The 13621-nt window shown below is 46.1% G+C and overlaps 1 protein-coding gene across 3 annotated transcripts in view; it reads left to right on the top strand.

The window, feature by feature from the left end:
- Window positions 1-13621, top strand: part of NFATC2 (nuclear factor of activated T cells 2) — a 77554-nt gene that overhangs the window by 35378 nt on the left and 28555 nt on the right. For all 3 annotated transcript variants that reach the window (XM_065754046.1, XM_065754045.1, XM_065754044.1), the window contains exon 6: window positions 2983-3123. In XM_065754046.1, coding sequence (XP_065610118.1) covers window positions 2983-3123 — 141 coding nt within the window. The remainder of the gene's footprint in view (window positions 1-2982; window positions 3124-13621) is intronic.

Below are 13621 nucleotides of genomic sequence, written 5' to 3' on the forward strand. Positions count from 1 at the left end.
GTTCCATGTGCAGCCTTCAGCCCACCAGCCCAGAGATTTAGGTCTCTATCCTTCTTTCATCAGCTGGCACAGGAAAGGAGACCGAGGGGACGAGCTGTGTGGCATGGCAGCAGCATGTGGGCCCCCGGGCACTGCGGGCAGGGCAGGAGGCACAGGGGCTGCATCCCTCCCAGCTGGGGCTGCCCAGAGGTGGTGCAGCTGCTGGGACAGCCGCTGCCTTTCTCTCTTGTGTCACTGTGTGCATTGTGTTTCTTGGCACCGTGCATCCATGACATCTTGATTTGCAGACAGTCAAATAAAATTGAAAAATAATGCCCCCCTATTAATAGATTGACACACTGCTTCAGGCCAAGTGTGAGTATTTCTATAGCATTTGCTCTGCTGCCTTATGTCAGTAACTGTTGCTATTGAAAGTAAACACCCCAACTGGTTAAATCAACAGTGTTTTGTTTATTCAAAGCTCATAAACTCCAGTAGCTGTAGGTCACTTTATGAAGTGCCAACCCCTGGGGGAAGAGAAGGAATAGTGTGAAATTATTGCATACAGTCCACCCATCATGAGCCTTAGAGGAAGGGGATTTATTGGCAATTAATATTTCTTGCAGAGGAGAATAAAGTAATCCTATTGAGACAATTCCGTGCTGAACCTCGAGCCTCCCTTCTCATGAAAATGGGAATTGGGGTGAGATGTTCTTGCAGGCCTGGGTGAAAAATAAGATATTAGAAAATGAAAACTATTTTTTTAGAAAATGGTTTGCAAACCACCCAGTGGGAGGAGAACGGTGCCAGCAAAACGTGCAAGAGGGAAGCCTGGTGCTCAGTAGGCACCTGAGTTCCTCCCCCTCTCCCTTTTGCATGATACCTACACTGCAAAACTCAACGGGAAGGTTTCCAAATGGCATTGTTGTGCTGCACATTTAAAGTAGATGTGGGTTTTGTGGACCTATAACCTATGTTACTAACTCTGGGCCTGGTTAAAAGCTCTTCTGCAGATGCCCGTAGCCTGTGCCTGCATGTATCTTTGCCCCAGCCTGCTGCCGGCCAGGATGAGACTGCATCAGCAAACCCCAGAACTCCTCTGCACACTGCAGGCTTTGGGCAGCGTTGCTCAGCTGCCCTGCTCTGCTCCCCAGTGTACCTGCTGCCCTCCCCAGCTCCCTGGTAGGTCGTCGCAGCGTACACAAACACTGCACTGGATGGAAGTTGGACAGAGACTCGGTCTTCAGCAGCCATTTCCAACTTGCCTGGATCCAAATGTAATTAAGATGAGTCAGATGGTTATTTCCAGGCTAAATTTTGTCCTTCTTCAGCCTGAAGAAGCCTTGCAAACCATTGGTTGGTGGGATGACAGGCTACAAAGCTCCCTGTTAAGGCACTGAAGTCTGCAGAAGTCGTAGATTAATCTGCAGTTTTGAAAATTTGGGACACTCAGGAAGTGAAGTGAATGAATAGGAATAAACAGTGTTCAGGGCAAAGTGTAAATACGTTTTCTCCTGAGTGCTGTAGACACGATCTTAGTTACTGCTATTAACTCGTAAGCCTTTGAGGTTCCAGACCTTTGTGATAAATCCAATTATGAACTCATCAAAAGTGTGAGGACTTAGGGCTCGGAATTAATCATGCAGCCATGTGAAAGAAATTAGCAGCTTCTGTGAAAGTAATCTGAACATATATTCTTAATTGGCAGCATCTTAGCCCAGCTGTTGTAATATATCTGAAGGGAACAATGAGTCATAAGGTTGTTTTAAATAGATTTTTTTTAAATGCCTTTTGAACAGCAAAAGAAACTTACAGTTATCGACTTATTTGTATTTCTAATGAGAGCAGAAATTGTCCGAGTGCAGAAGGGCTTCCACTGAGCTCGTCTCTGCTAGAGATCTTGTCCTCCTCTCCCACGTGCACCCGTCCTCGTGGTTTAGTGCTTGTGTTTTCCCCCTGAATATACCAACTTTGTTTTGATGCAGTGAGAGAATTTGGGCAGCTCTTGCTGCAGCCGAGGGCTGCCAGCTTTTCAGCTCTACGTAAGGCTGCAGAGCAGTACCAGGATGCAAGGATGCCTGCACCACAGCTCTGCCTGTGTGAGTGGAGCCCGGCACCGATCATGTAGGATAACACTTCCTTACTTTTGGTCCAGGAGTGATTGGTGTTCAGTGAAGGCAAGACACAAGTGCTCAGGGCCTCTTGGGAACAGGCTTTTTGTTGCAGAAAGTTAAAATCCAGCCAAGGCAGCTGCTAGATAGATGAGCAGCATCCTCTGGAGGCCTTTCCAGTTGGGGTGGATGAATCTGGAGGAGCTGGAGTGCAGGTCATGAACTCGCAGTTCACCAGCCCCGAGCTGCTGCCCACCTGGTCTGCTTGCAGGGAAGCTCATGATGCTTTCCATCTGTCTGCGCTGCAGGGAACGATTCTCACGTCTTCACTTTCTTTGGTTCCTGCTCCATGTGAGCAGAGGGTTAAGGTGGGCTCACAGGGAAGGTGACCAGGACCCTCCAAAGCTCTCCTGACCCCGGGGCCGGCCCCACATAGGGCCTGGTCTGTGGGAGGCAGTGAGCGTTGGTAGCAAAGGTTTATTTTTATTTTTTTTTCTGAAGGAATTTGGTGTTATTCAGTGGAATCCTCTCTGCAGGTGGAATTTTTGGGCTCCAGAGCTGTAGTGTGCCTGCACTTGAAAATTTGGCCATTTATTTGGAAACAGACATGGGCAAGTTCCAGCTCATTCATCCAAGCTGTCCTTTTTCAAGGACAAGGAGTAAGGCCAGCACAGCTGAAACGCCGCAGCCAGCTCCCGAATGTTTCCAAATAAAATGCCTTGAGTAAGTTTATTTTTCCCTCTCAAACCTAAATTTAGCACCCTGGAGAAGCTGCTTTGGCAGTCAGTGGATGGTAACGATGACAAGATCAATCTGTGGATAGTTCTGGGCAGATTTGGAAAGTGCTGGTAAAACAGAGTTGATTTCATTCATGTCTGTATTTTGTCCACAGCCCAAAGGTCTGCTCACGAACTTCCAATGGTTGAAAGACAAGACATCGATAGCTGCCTGGTGTATGGAGGGCAGCAGATGATCCTGACGGGACAGAATTTCACCGCAGAGTCCAAGGTGGTGTTCACAGAGAAAACTTCAGGTAAGGCAGTTGTTAGTCTCACTTTCCCTAATGAGATAAGGCAAATCTGCAGTACTGTTGTGTCTCGTGGTGCTGTCCTATGGTTTGTGCTCGGGAGTACTCAACCCTACTTCAGTGAGTAATCCCCTGCAGGCTGTGCTAAGTAAAACCAAATCTCTCAACTTGAGTTAACCATGTGAGTGAAATCAGTGCTGGGAGCAAACATCTGCATCGCTGGCAATGCAGGCACTGTTGGAAAGTAAATCAAAGCTGTGTCATGGGGAAGGTTCACAAGAATACAGACACTGGGAATCAGCAGAAAAAGGATGCATTGTCAAAGGAGTGGGATGACCATTACGTGCTCCACTGTGCTCGTTTGAGGGACTCGTGTTTATGAACAATACTGTAGAAATAAAAATTGAAATGAGCATTTTTTATTGCGGTGAACTGCAGTCAGGGGTTGGGTTTTCTGCCCTTAGAAGTCTATGGGGAAAAAATGTTCACAATGTGTATTTTGGTATCAAAGCAAAATATTTTTATATGCACAGTGAAACACAAGAGTGCATCGCTTCATCTTCTATATTTTTTTCAGATATTTTTACATTGATTGTTTCCACATTAGTAGTTCTCACATCACGTCTTAGCTGGAGCCATTTTAAGCATAAGCAAAAGCATGTATTTCCCCACAGTGTGAAGGGAAATAGTGCCTCCATGGGCAAACGAAGTTCAAGGCTGTGAAACATGCTGAAATTAAATGGAAAATAATCCAAAATGCCACAAAACATGTAGAAACATATTGACTGTGGGCTTGCTTCTGTAAGAGCCTTTCTCTTCGTGTCAGTTCTCTCCAGGGAGGCTGCTGAGCTCTCTGAAGATTTCTCTCTAACTTTACCACATACCCCTGAAACATAGTTGAAATTTGCACTGCTTCAGAGTGTGCAGGTTTACATCACCCCAGCACTGCCACTGTGAGCTGAGGCACTGAGTTGAATTACGCAGCCACCTCAGGCTGTGCACAGCTCCTGCCACTGCTGGCTGTGCGGACGTGCAGCAGGGCCAAGCGCATCCCTGGCACAGGAACCCTCAAAAACCTGTTTTGTTTAGGCTGGAACAAAACAAATCAAAATCAAAGAGAGAAGTGACCTGTTATGGCACAATACTATATTTTTTTTCAGCAGGGCTACCCGTTTCAAATCATGTTTTGCCAAAGTTTTCAGGTAATATTGCTAGCTCTTGGGCAACCATGAAGGGAGAATGATTGCAGATTTTAAATTCTCTCTCTTCTCCTTTCATCTTTGCTATTTGCTCAACTTACACAGGGCCCATACAAGATGACCCCAAGCCCTGCTTCGTGTTGGATGAATATAAGTAATAAGAATAATGAGAGGTTACTGGGAGTTATTTAATTGGCTAGCATCACCTCTGCTGCTTTTGCCAAATTTGTGTTATTGTGTCTTCCTCATGGCACGCCGTAATAAACATCCCTTGACTTCTGACTCAAAGAATACCTTGGCCCAGAAAATGCACCTAGCGTGGTCTAATAATTCAGTGGGCAGCAGAAATTCAGCGTTCTGCTGTAGTTAGTGACCTGCTTTCTGGGAGCGGAAATTGTTTCTTTTCTATCATGCATTGGCAGGCATTTCATCTCACCTCACTAAGCAGTATTTATATTTTATTGGATTTTCTAAGGCTGTTTTACAAAGCAACATTTGTTCGTTTGTAGATGGTCTGGACTTGTTTAACTTGCCCCTCCTCAGGCCTGATTTCTGTATTCTGAATAATGTGCCCTGCAAGGATAACAACGATGGCCAGGGAACAGGAAAGCACTTGGCAGTATGAAAGGCCAGACTGTGCCATCCTCTGCTCTTGTTGGTTGCAGTGAGACAAAGGAATTAGGAGTACTAAAATGCAGCACTTTGTTTTATGTCAGCTTTGCAGTCTCCGTGCTGTTAAGAAAACACTGTCCCTACGTTTCCTGTCAGTGAGCTATGGCAGAGAAAGCTTAAGCACTGGATCGAGTGACTTGTGAGGAGGGATTTAGAGAAATTTCATTTCCCAGGTGAATTGCATGTGCGTGATTTATTGGGAAATGCTTTTGGCAAAAAATAAGAATCCAGCCAAGCATTGATGTATATGAGCATCCACTGGTGAAGCTGGGGGAACAAAAAGCATGCGAGGGGGCCTGATTTCTTCTCGCAGCACCTGCTAGCCGTGCTGTTTCTCAGTAAAGAAGAGTCAGTAGTCCTCTGAACTGTGAGGGCTCCTTTGAGCCTGAGCAGTCAGTGCACTTTTCTTGGCGCTCTTCGTTTCCTTTCGAGTCCATGGATTAATTCCTTCCCTCTGTGCTGCCACTGTTCCGTCGATGTCAGCGAATCATGAAGGTGCATGGGAGCATGCTTGGCAGCCCGCGATGGTACCTGTCCCAAGAATGCTGTGCAGTAACTAAAGGAGATGATACACTAAAAAGGAGGGAGATCTTAATGCCATTTCGAGGAAACATCTGAAATGCCCAGCCCCTATTTCCGTGTGAGAGCAGAGAAGGCTCTGTCTGGAATAGATGTTAGAAAGTAAAAAGAACAACAACATTTTCCACACTAAATCTAAAGCTTTTCTTCACTACTGGGGAAACTGCACTTTCTTTTCTTTTTTTACCTCCTGGTAGTGGAGAGCCATGACTTATCCCAGCAGCCGTGCTCTGTCTGGAGCAGAGATTTGCACGCTGGCATCCCGTGTCCCACACTGCTCCCCTGCTACCTCCGCAGCCAAGCTCAGGCTGCTGGGCTTTGAGTAAATGATTGGCAGAGGGCATGTTTGGAGGCTGGGAAGCCTGAATTCAAACCTTTCATCTGGATTAGAAGTGTGTACAGTCTGGTGGTTTGCGTAGTGTGTTTGGGGACCCGCTGTGCTGCAGGTTTGGTAGCTCCTTGTGTGTCCAGGCACTGCTCAGTAATTCAGCAATAGGTCTTGCAAATAGGCCCTGAAGTGCTTTTAGTGTGAAGATTTCTGTCTTTAATAGATGCATGTTAAGGTGAGGAAGGTTTAGAAAATGAGCTGGATATGCAAATCATGCAGGGGCTGATGTAACTTCAGCTGAATGCAGTAGATGGAGAATAAAGCCTTCCCACAGGGCTTGTTAACGAGTGGCCCAGGCAGGCTCAAAGTGAGGAGCTTACTCACCTGTGACTCTCAGCTTCTCCCTTTAAGAACTGTGGACTATTCACGTTACTATTGCAGTGCCATGCCTGGCTGTCATTGTGTTGGGCTGCATGGACACAGCAAAAGAGGCCGGTTCTGCAGGCGAGTTTCTCAATTAGAAATGTCACTGGTGGAAGGAGGTGGATACTGCGCTCACCTCGGAGAGCTTGCTTGCTGCAGCTCCTGCCTGCACAGCACTGTGCAGAAAGCTCTCATAAGCTGCTCAGCAGCAAACTAAACCACAATAAACACGAAGGTGGGTGGGTTGCTCGCTGCTCGCGTGGCCCTGCCTGTCATGTCCTCTCCCAGCTCATGGTGCTGCCCCAGGAGCCACTGAAAGAACGGTACCTTTGTGAAGGCAGGAGCATGCAGCAGCTCTCAGGGGAAACACAGTTTTCTCTGCGTTTTGTTTTAACAGCCACAAGCCTTCTCTGTGCCAGCAAGCGCTATTTGATTTCCCACCTTTGCCACTAGTTTTAGCTCTACCAGTAACAGCAAGGGTGAGAACAGCAGTGTGGACAAGTATCTCATGGCTTTTGGCATGCTGTACTCTGCTGATGCCCTCGGTTTGGCTTATTTGTCTGGATTTAAGATTGGAGTAGATTCCATTTTTAGTGAGATTCCTTTTTTTTCCCCAAAATGTTCTGTGCACATGCTTGTGTGCAGTGAGCTGTTCTCCCGAGCAGGATTTCAGAGACATTCCCCCTCCTGGGCCCACCCAGAGCCTGGGGTCTGGATCGGTGCCTGCAGTGAGCCAGGCACTGAGGTTGAGGTCTCACAGAGTGATCTGCTCTTGGGGCTCACGGCTCTCAGATAGGTTTTACTCTTCAGATGGGTACTTAAAGCGTTCTTCAGTTTCCTCTGGATTTTGTTGCTCACTCATTATTGTGACACAGAGAAATGTGGAACTGTTTGTACCTGTGACCAAAATGCTGCATGCTTCTGAGAACAATAATGAATAGTTCTTGCATCGCTGTTACTGAGCACAATAGATGTAATTTTTCCCCAAGAAATACCTGGAAAATAAAGAATACTCCCAAAATTACTCTGGGATTTCATTATGAACCAACTACGTTTTGTATTAAGCTAACTCACCACCAAGAAGGCTGTGAAAGACTCATTCTAGGCTTGTGGCAGGAAATGGCAGCAGGAAACAAACTGAAGAGGCAGGAGCTCAGTGCTCTGTGTGTGATCGAGGGGATGAAGTGCCTGTGTTGGAACTGCTGATGCCTAAATTTGATTCATTTTCTTACTGATAAGGCTTACCAACTTGCAGGCATTATAGTTCTAAGTTCTTTTTAAGGTTCTGTCTGCCTGATGAGCGATTGTGATCTCTAGCTGCTGTAGGGCAGGGAAGCTCATGCATTGGAGTCAGTGCTGCACACAAAAGCAGAGCTGGGTTCAAGGTCTGGACTCATAGAAACCTAACTGAGCCTATCCATCTGGATCGAGACGGGCCAGGGGAAGTTACTGGATGGGATTGCCCAGCTAGAATTTTTTGAAGTGCGTGTATTCTTTCAATTTTGATCTGGAAGAGAGCGCTGGGAAAGCAGTCCTGTGGCTATTGAGAGTTCTGAATATGCTAAAGGTCAGGGGTGTTAGTGTTTGGTTAAGGGCCACATCTTACAGTGCAGTTAAAAAAACAACAGAGCACAACAGTTTGGGAATCCCCTCTTGTATTTGTTTTAATTATCATGTAATAATTTGCAAGTCAGATGCTGTTGGTTGCATTGTTTACTCCCATTTGTGTACTGGTAACTGCTGCTCTGCTATGAGTGATAGAGAAGTTCCGTGTTTCTCCAGGAGAAAAGTGCAAATGGACTGGCTTTCCCGTGCCAAACTCTTATGGTGGCCACATGGACATCATGAATCATCGCTAGGACAATGTGGGTGGTGGAGGAACAACCCAAACAGAAAGCGTACATCTTTGGATGAGATCCACCGTAAATCTTCCAGTTCAGCTCCACAGTGCAGGGAGAGGAGGAGGTGCTCTCTGCGCCCTCTGAACTGATGCAGCTGTCAGGTCTCTGAAGCAGGGACACTCCGAGTGCATTTAACAAAAATAAATCTTTCCAGCCTCCAGATTCAAGCAATAGAGTTCTAGGGTCTTTTTTTTCTTTCTTTTTTTTTTTTCCCTCGAGTTCCCTTACTGTCTGTCTCGGTAATATTTTTATGACAGTGGTTTCGTAGGATGCTAGTACCTGGAGCAGGTGAATCTGAGCATCCAGGAACATCTGCTGCTTTCAGGAGAGCTCACTGCAGGGCAGGATCAGGACGGTGTTCACTGTGCACACCAATCTGCCCCAGGAATTAGTGAGTGGTGAGTTGAACCCTTCATCTGTGCAGTGCCCAAAATGCTGCGTGTGAATGGAGGCACTTACCCCAGGCACAAGCCATGGAGCCTGTGCCAGCACACGGAGCAGCAGGAGGGGCAAGTCCTGCCAGCCTTTCTTCTTTCCTCTCTCTTTCCTGTCCCTACCCCCTCTAGCTCCAACCTGTAGCCCCTGTGGTGTATCTGACAGCATTACTAAAACATTCAGAACACAGTTCTCAGTTTGCTGCATCACCACCGTGCCCATCATGTCAGTAGTGCACAGCTTCAGGTGAGCATCTGTCCTCCAGCATGTGCCTATCCTAAGGATGGCCACTTTCTGCTTCTCGGGTGCACGTTTATGTCCGTGGGAGGTGGCTGTGGGAGGTAGGCTCTCACTGCACACCCAGATACACTAACTGCAACGGGTTGTGTACTCGGGAGCAGCCATGTTCCTGTTTTAGCTCAGTATCTTACATTTACATCCCCTGCAATGACTTGACTATCACTAGAATAACAGTAACTGTTCTAATGGTATCTGTACAACTCGCACTCTCACTCAAATCTCCAGCACTTGTCTACATCTCTCACTATAGACACATTCATTATTTTAATTCTGAACAAATCATTTCAACTCTTTGAAACAGACTACTTTCAGTGTGAGAAGCAAGCAAGATCTGTAGGGGTTTTGCTTTCAAACTCAGTTTTCAGTATTGCTGTTGTATTGCAGGGGAGAGATTTCCACTCGCTAGAAAGGTTCTTGTTCAGAAAGCACAATGAGTTGGACGCGATGATGCTATCAATCTTCCTGCACCACTCCCTGCAAAAGTTAGAAGGAAATCACAGCTCCCTAGAAAGATTTTATATTCACAGCTTATAGATGGGAAGAGTGATTGTTTGTTCCTTACATATTTAGACATAGTTAAATTGCACAACGGAATAAAAATATAAGAAATTAAAAATGTATGGCTTCTTACAATCCCACTCTTCTGGTCTGCAGCTGTAGCAAGAGATCAGGGGACTTGCTTATGAAAAGCAGCCAAAGAGTCCAGAGAGATGGGGTAAATTTTTTGCTAATGGGGAGACTTCAACAAGTGGTTTTGGAGCAGTGAGCTGTGTGCTCTCAGCTGTATGCTGCCAGGCCCCAGAGGGAGAAGCAAGGCAGCCTGAACAAGGGGAGATGCGTTGAGCCCAGAGGCAGTGTTGCCTCACGCCTGTGGATCCCAAGGCATGTACTGATAGCTCTCCTATGCAGGAAGTGCTCCGTGATGGGAGGGCATTATGACACATAAAGCGTGAAAGAAGTTGGCTTGTGTATTGATAACAGTGAGGAAATGGGGCTGAAGATGAAGTATCTTCTCTGGGAGATAAAGGAATTGCAGGACTGCTGAGAACAACATTCCCCTTTTCTGTTGTGTTGAGGCTGAAGCTCCTCACCGTGCCCCAGATGGGGGCTGGATGCCACTCAGTGTTTTGTCAGTGATCAAAAGATGTCCTGAAGAATGTAAAAAACAGAGAACGACTTTCAACAAGTTTCTCTTTGAACTTTTGATGCAAAATTATTGATGCAACTTATTCAGCAAATCAAAGATAAAAGAGAAACCCAAAACATTTCAAAACTTTCATTTTTTTCCCCTGAATCCATTGAACAGAGATGTTTTGTAGCTCAGTTCAGCAGACAACCTTCAATCTGTCACGCAAGCTGGAAGCTCCAGTTCTCTCACTGGATTTCTAAACCAGTGAACTGAAATAGAAAGTTAAAGCGGTGGAGAGGAGCAGGACATCCCTTAGCACCTGCACCACAGCTCAGTGACACGCACTGCTCGCTGCCCATTGCAGTGCAGGTTTGTCAGGTGCCTTAACCTGAGAAAAAATCCCAGCATCTGGTAAAAACAGACCGACCAACTACTGGTTCTTCATTTCATTATGGAAAAGGCCTAGGACGAAAGCACAAATCTCTGGGGATATTTATGGAGTTAGCATAAGTAAGGGTGGTACTGTCATTTGAAATGAGTCCATTTGTTCACAACATGTGAAGTTCTGCAGAGAGTATATGAAACAAATTTGCTATCTTGCTCTTTTCCTGGTAGTTCAGGAAGCATGCAAGCAGTAGCACTTTTTCTGCTCTACTATTTATAACTAGACTTTAGCATTAAAAGCTGCATTCACATCTCCAACTCTAAACCTGCAGAGCGATGAATGGGGTGATCCAGGGGAATAAATTATTGGTCTCTGTGTCAAGAGGCCCATCTGATTTTTACGTTGGCTGAAAATGATCACCTTTCAGATTAATCTGTCCTTGTCATGCCTTGCAGTGCACTGTTGCAGTGGTTGTTGCTGCAAATAAAGTCAGAACTAGAGAGGGTTGGGGGGGGGGGTCATTCTCTTTGAGTTTCTGTTCTGTTTGTTCTTTCTGAGTGAAAGAGAAAGGCATCCAGAGCTACCATCACTTCCGAACAGTGCTGAGTGACGTGTTCACCAGGCAGACAGCAGTTGGCCCTTTTTTGTTTCGCAGATTGGAGACTTTTGGGGTAAAGTGGACATGTGCTGCTGCTTCTTGCTATCGTAGCTGCTGAAAGCCCAGCAAATCTTTTGTGCACAGGTTTATCACACGGCCAAAACGTGCTGCTGGAGCCGGGTGCACTCATAATCCCTCAGGACAGCTGTTAGACATGAAGCCGGGGAGCTCAGAAAAACACTGCAAAACAGGAAAAAATCTAAGGATCACGCACACAAAAATGCAGAAGAGTGTGTGGCTGCAGAAATGGAGTTGCCATAGCTGTCAGAGGCTCAGCGAGACAGGGTGGAATCCAGTGTTTTGGAAGGTTTCCCCGTATGACACAGGATTTTGGAATTTTACAGCTGGTAAATCCTTATTAACACAGGCAGCCACTGCTGGCCTGGATTCCTGGCTCGCCGTTTGCTATGGGGGCGCCTCGTGGAAGCGGGCCTGCTCCTCGTTATTCAGCTTTGAATCTTAATTGTTTAAAGAGAAAATGAAAAAAATAATCACTCTGGGAACAAACAAGGGGCAGAGAGACAAGCTCCCATCACCTGTTGACAGAAAATCGATCATTTAGAAAGCTGGCACGGGGAGTGGAATTCCCTATTCTCCCACTTAGTCATCGCATCCTGGTGTGACTCATTTTATTACACGGAGGTTCCCAGTGGTTTTATTTTGAGAGGAGCTTTTGTTTAATAATTTATACACACACACACACACAGACACACATACAAACACACATATAATCTTAAGCAAACAACTAATCTATTTTGATGAGTTGGCATAAGGAGTTGTTTGGGAGAGCCGTGGGGTGACAGGCTGCCTCTGCTGCTTTGCTGCTCAACTACTGTCTGTATGGGCTTTTTTAGTGTGAATTGAATTCCTCAACAATAGCTGGGGAGAAATCTCCTCTAGACTTGTTCTCACTGTGCAAAATGTCAGATGTGGGGCTGGGCTGGATGGCGAATGACTAATCCTGTTGGCCTTTTACCTCCCAGACCTTGACTTGTAGCTTTGGCCTCGGTGACTCAAACTCACGTCCTCAGTTAAATGAAGACGCTGGCCTCAGCTCTATAAACAGAGCTTCATTAACTGCAGTGGGCAGTCCTGCTTCAGAAAGAAAAATGAAGCTCAGTGAAAGAGTCAGTAGCTCTTCTTTTGCACGTTGTCATTTCATTCAGGCTGTGTTTGCTCTAACATTTAAAAACCATTCTGAAGTAGGAGCTTAGGAGGCCGCAGCTGCTTAGGTCTGGATGCTGAGCAAACTTGCTCTGACACGAACCAGAATAACTTCCCAGCTAAAAGCAGAACTCCTCCTCGAAAAGAGCAAGGATTTGTGCATGTTTTCCCCTGTCTATAAGGTTTCCGCATCCCAAAAGTGTCTGTTTTGCTGGGAAGCCCCTGATATTTGTTTTGTTCTTGAGGTGACTTAAAAAGCCTTGTCTGCTTCCAGAGATGCCTGCTGTGTACTGATAAAACCTGCCAGAGGTAATTGTTGGGTGTTTTTGGAAGTTTTCTCAAAACGTATTGAAGCAGGGCAGTTCATTGCAAGCCCAAAGGGAGCACTGCAGAAATGTGTGGGGAGAGCAGTGCCCCGCTTGCTACCAGGCTCAGTGTCTGTGGGGGACTCGCACGGTTTGCTGCCTGGGAAAAAGGTAACAGGTTGTTCATTAAGTAATTTGTGTAATGCTTGACTGAAAAGCAATGTGCATTTTCAGGCATAAAATCACATGCAGGCACAGGATCACAGACAGCGTCGGCACAATAGTGCACTTAGTCTGCAGTTGGAGAGAACTGCAAAGAAAATTTCCTGAACCTCTCAGTCCATCAGTCATGCTTGTTCAAATAAAGCAGCAAGTTTGTTTCACTGCTAGTTACTGACCCCAAAGTCATGAGTAAAGGATCATGAATAATGTGTAAAGGCTGTAACTGGTTCAGAAAACCTTTAATTGGCTAGTTAAAACAAGCCTTGTAAGGGGCTGCAGAGAATCACCCAAAATGTTCCTAATGCAGGCTGACGTTTTGATTTTCCCCAAAGTTTGAAGCAAGACTTTTGGTATGATCACAGTTTGAGCTACATAGGGTAGAATTACGTTCTTCCAACAACTCATTCATTCCTCCAAAGAGTGCTGACACAATCAGATCTCTCATCGGGGTTTAATGCTACGTCTCATAACCCTGAAGCAGCACAAAAATCTCTATTTCCTGAACGTTTCACTGACCTGTGGTGTTAAAGACTTGCCAACTAAGACAAACCATTAAATGAGCAGGGAACCACAACAGTAAAAATAGTGCGTGAGGCTGCCGCGGCTGCTGAGCCCTCAGGGTCTACGTCCAAAAATATTTTATCATCCTGAGTGGAACTGCCACTCCGTTCAGAGCCACGGGTTGGTTCCCCATTGGGGAGGTGGAATTTGAGGTGCACCACACACGTGGAGCTGACACTGAGCTTTCACGTTGCTGTGCACATACCGGGGCGTCCTGCAGTGCTCTGCCTGGTGCGTGTCACT

Source organism: Cyrtonyx montezumae, unplaced genomic scaffold (assembly GCF_038088225.1).
Source record: "Cyrtonyx montezumae isolate F1298 unplaced genomic scaffold, pur_monq_1.0 scaffold_9, whole genome shotgun sequence".
Classification (NCBI taxonomy): domain Eukaryota; kingdom Metazoa; phylum Chordata; class Aves; order Galliformes; family Odontophoridae; genus Cyrtonyx; species Cyrtonyx montezumae.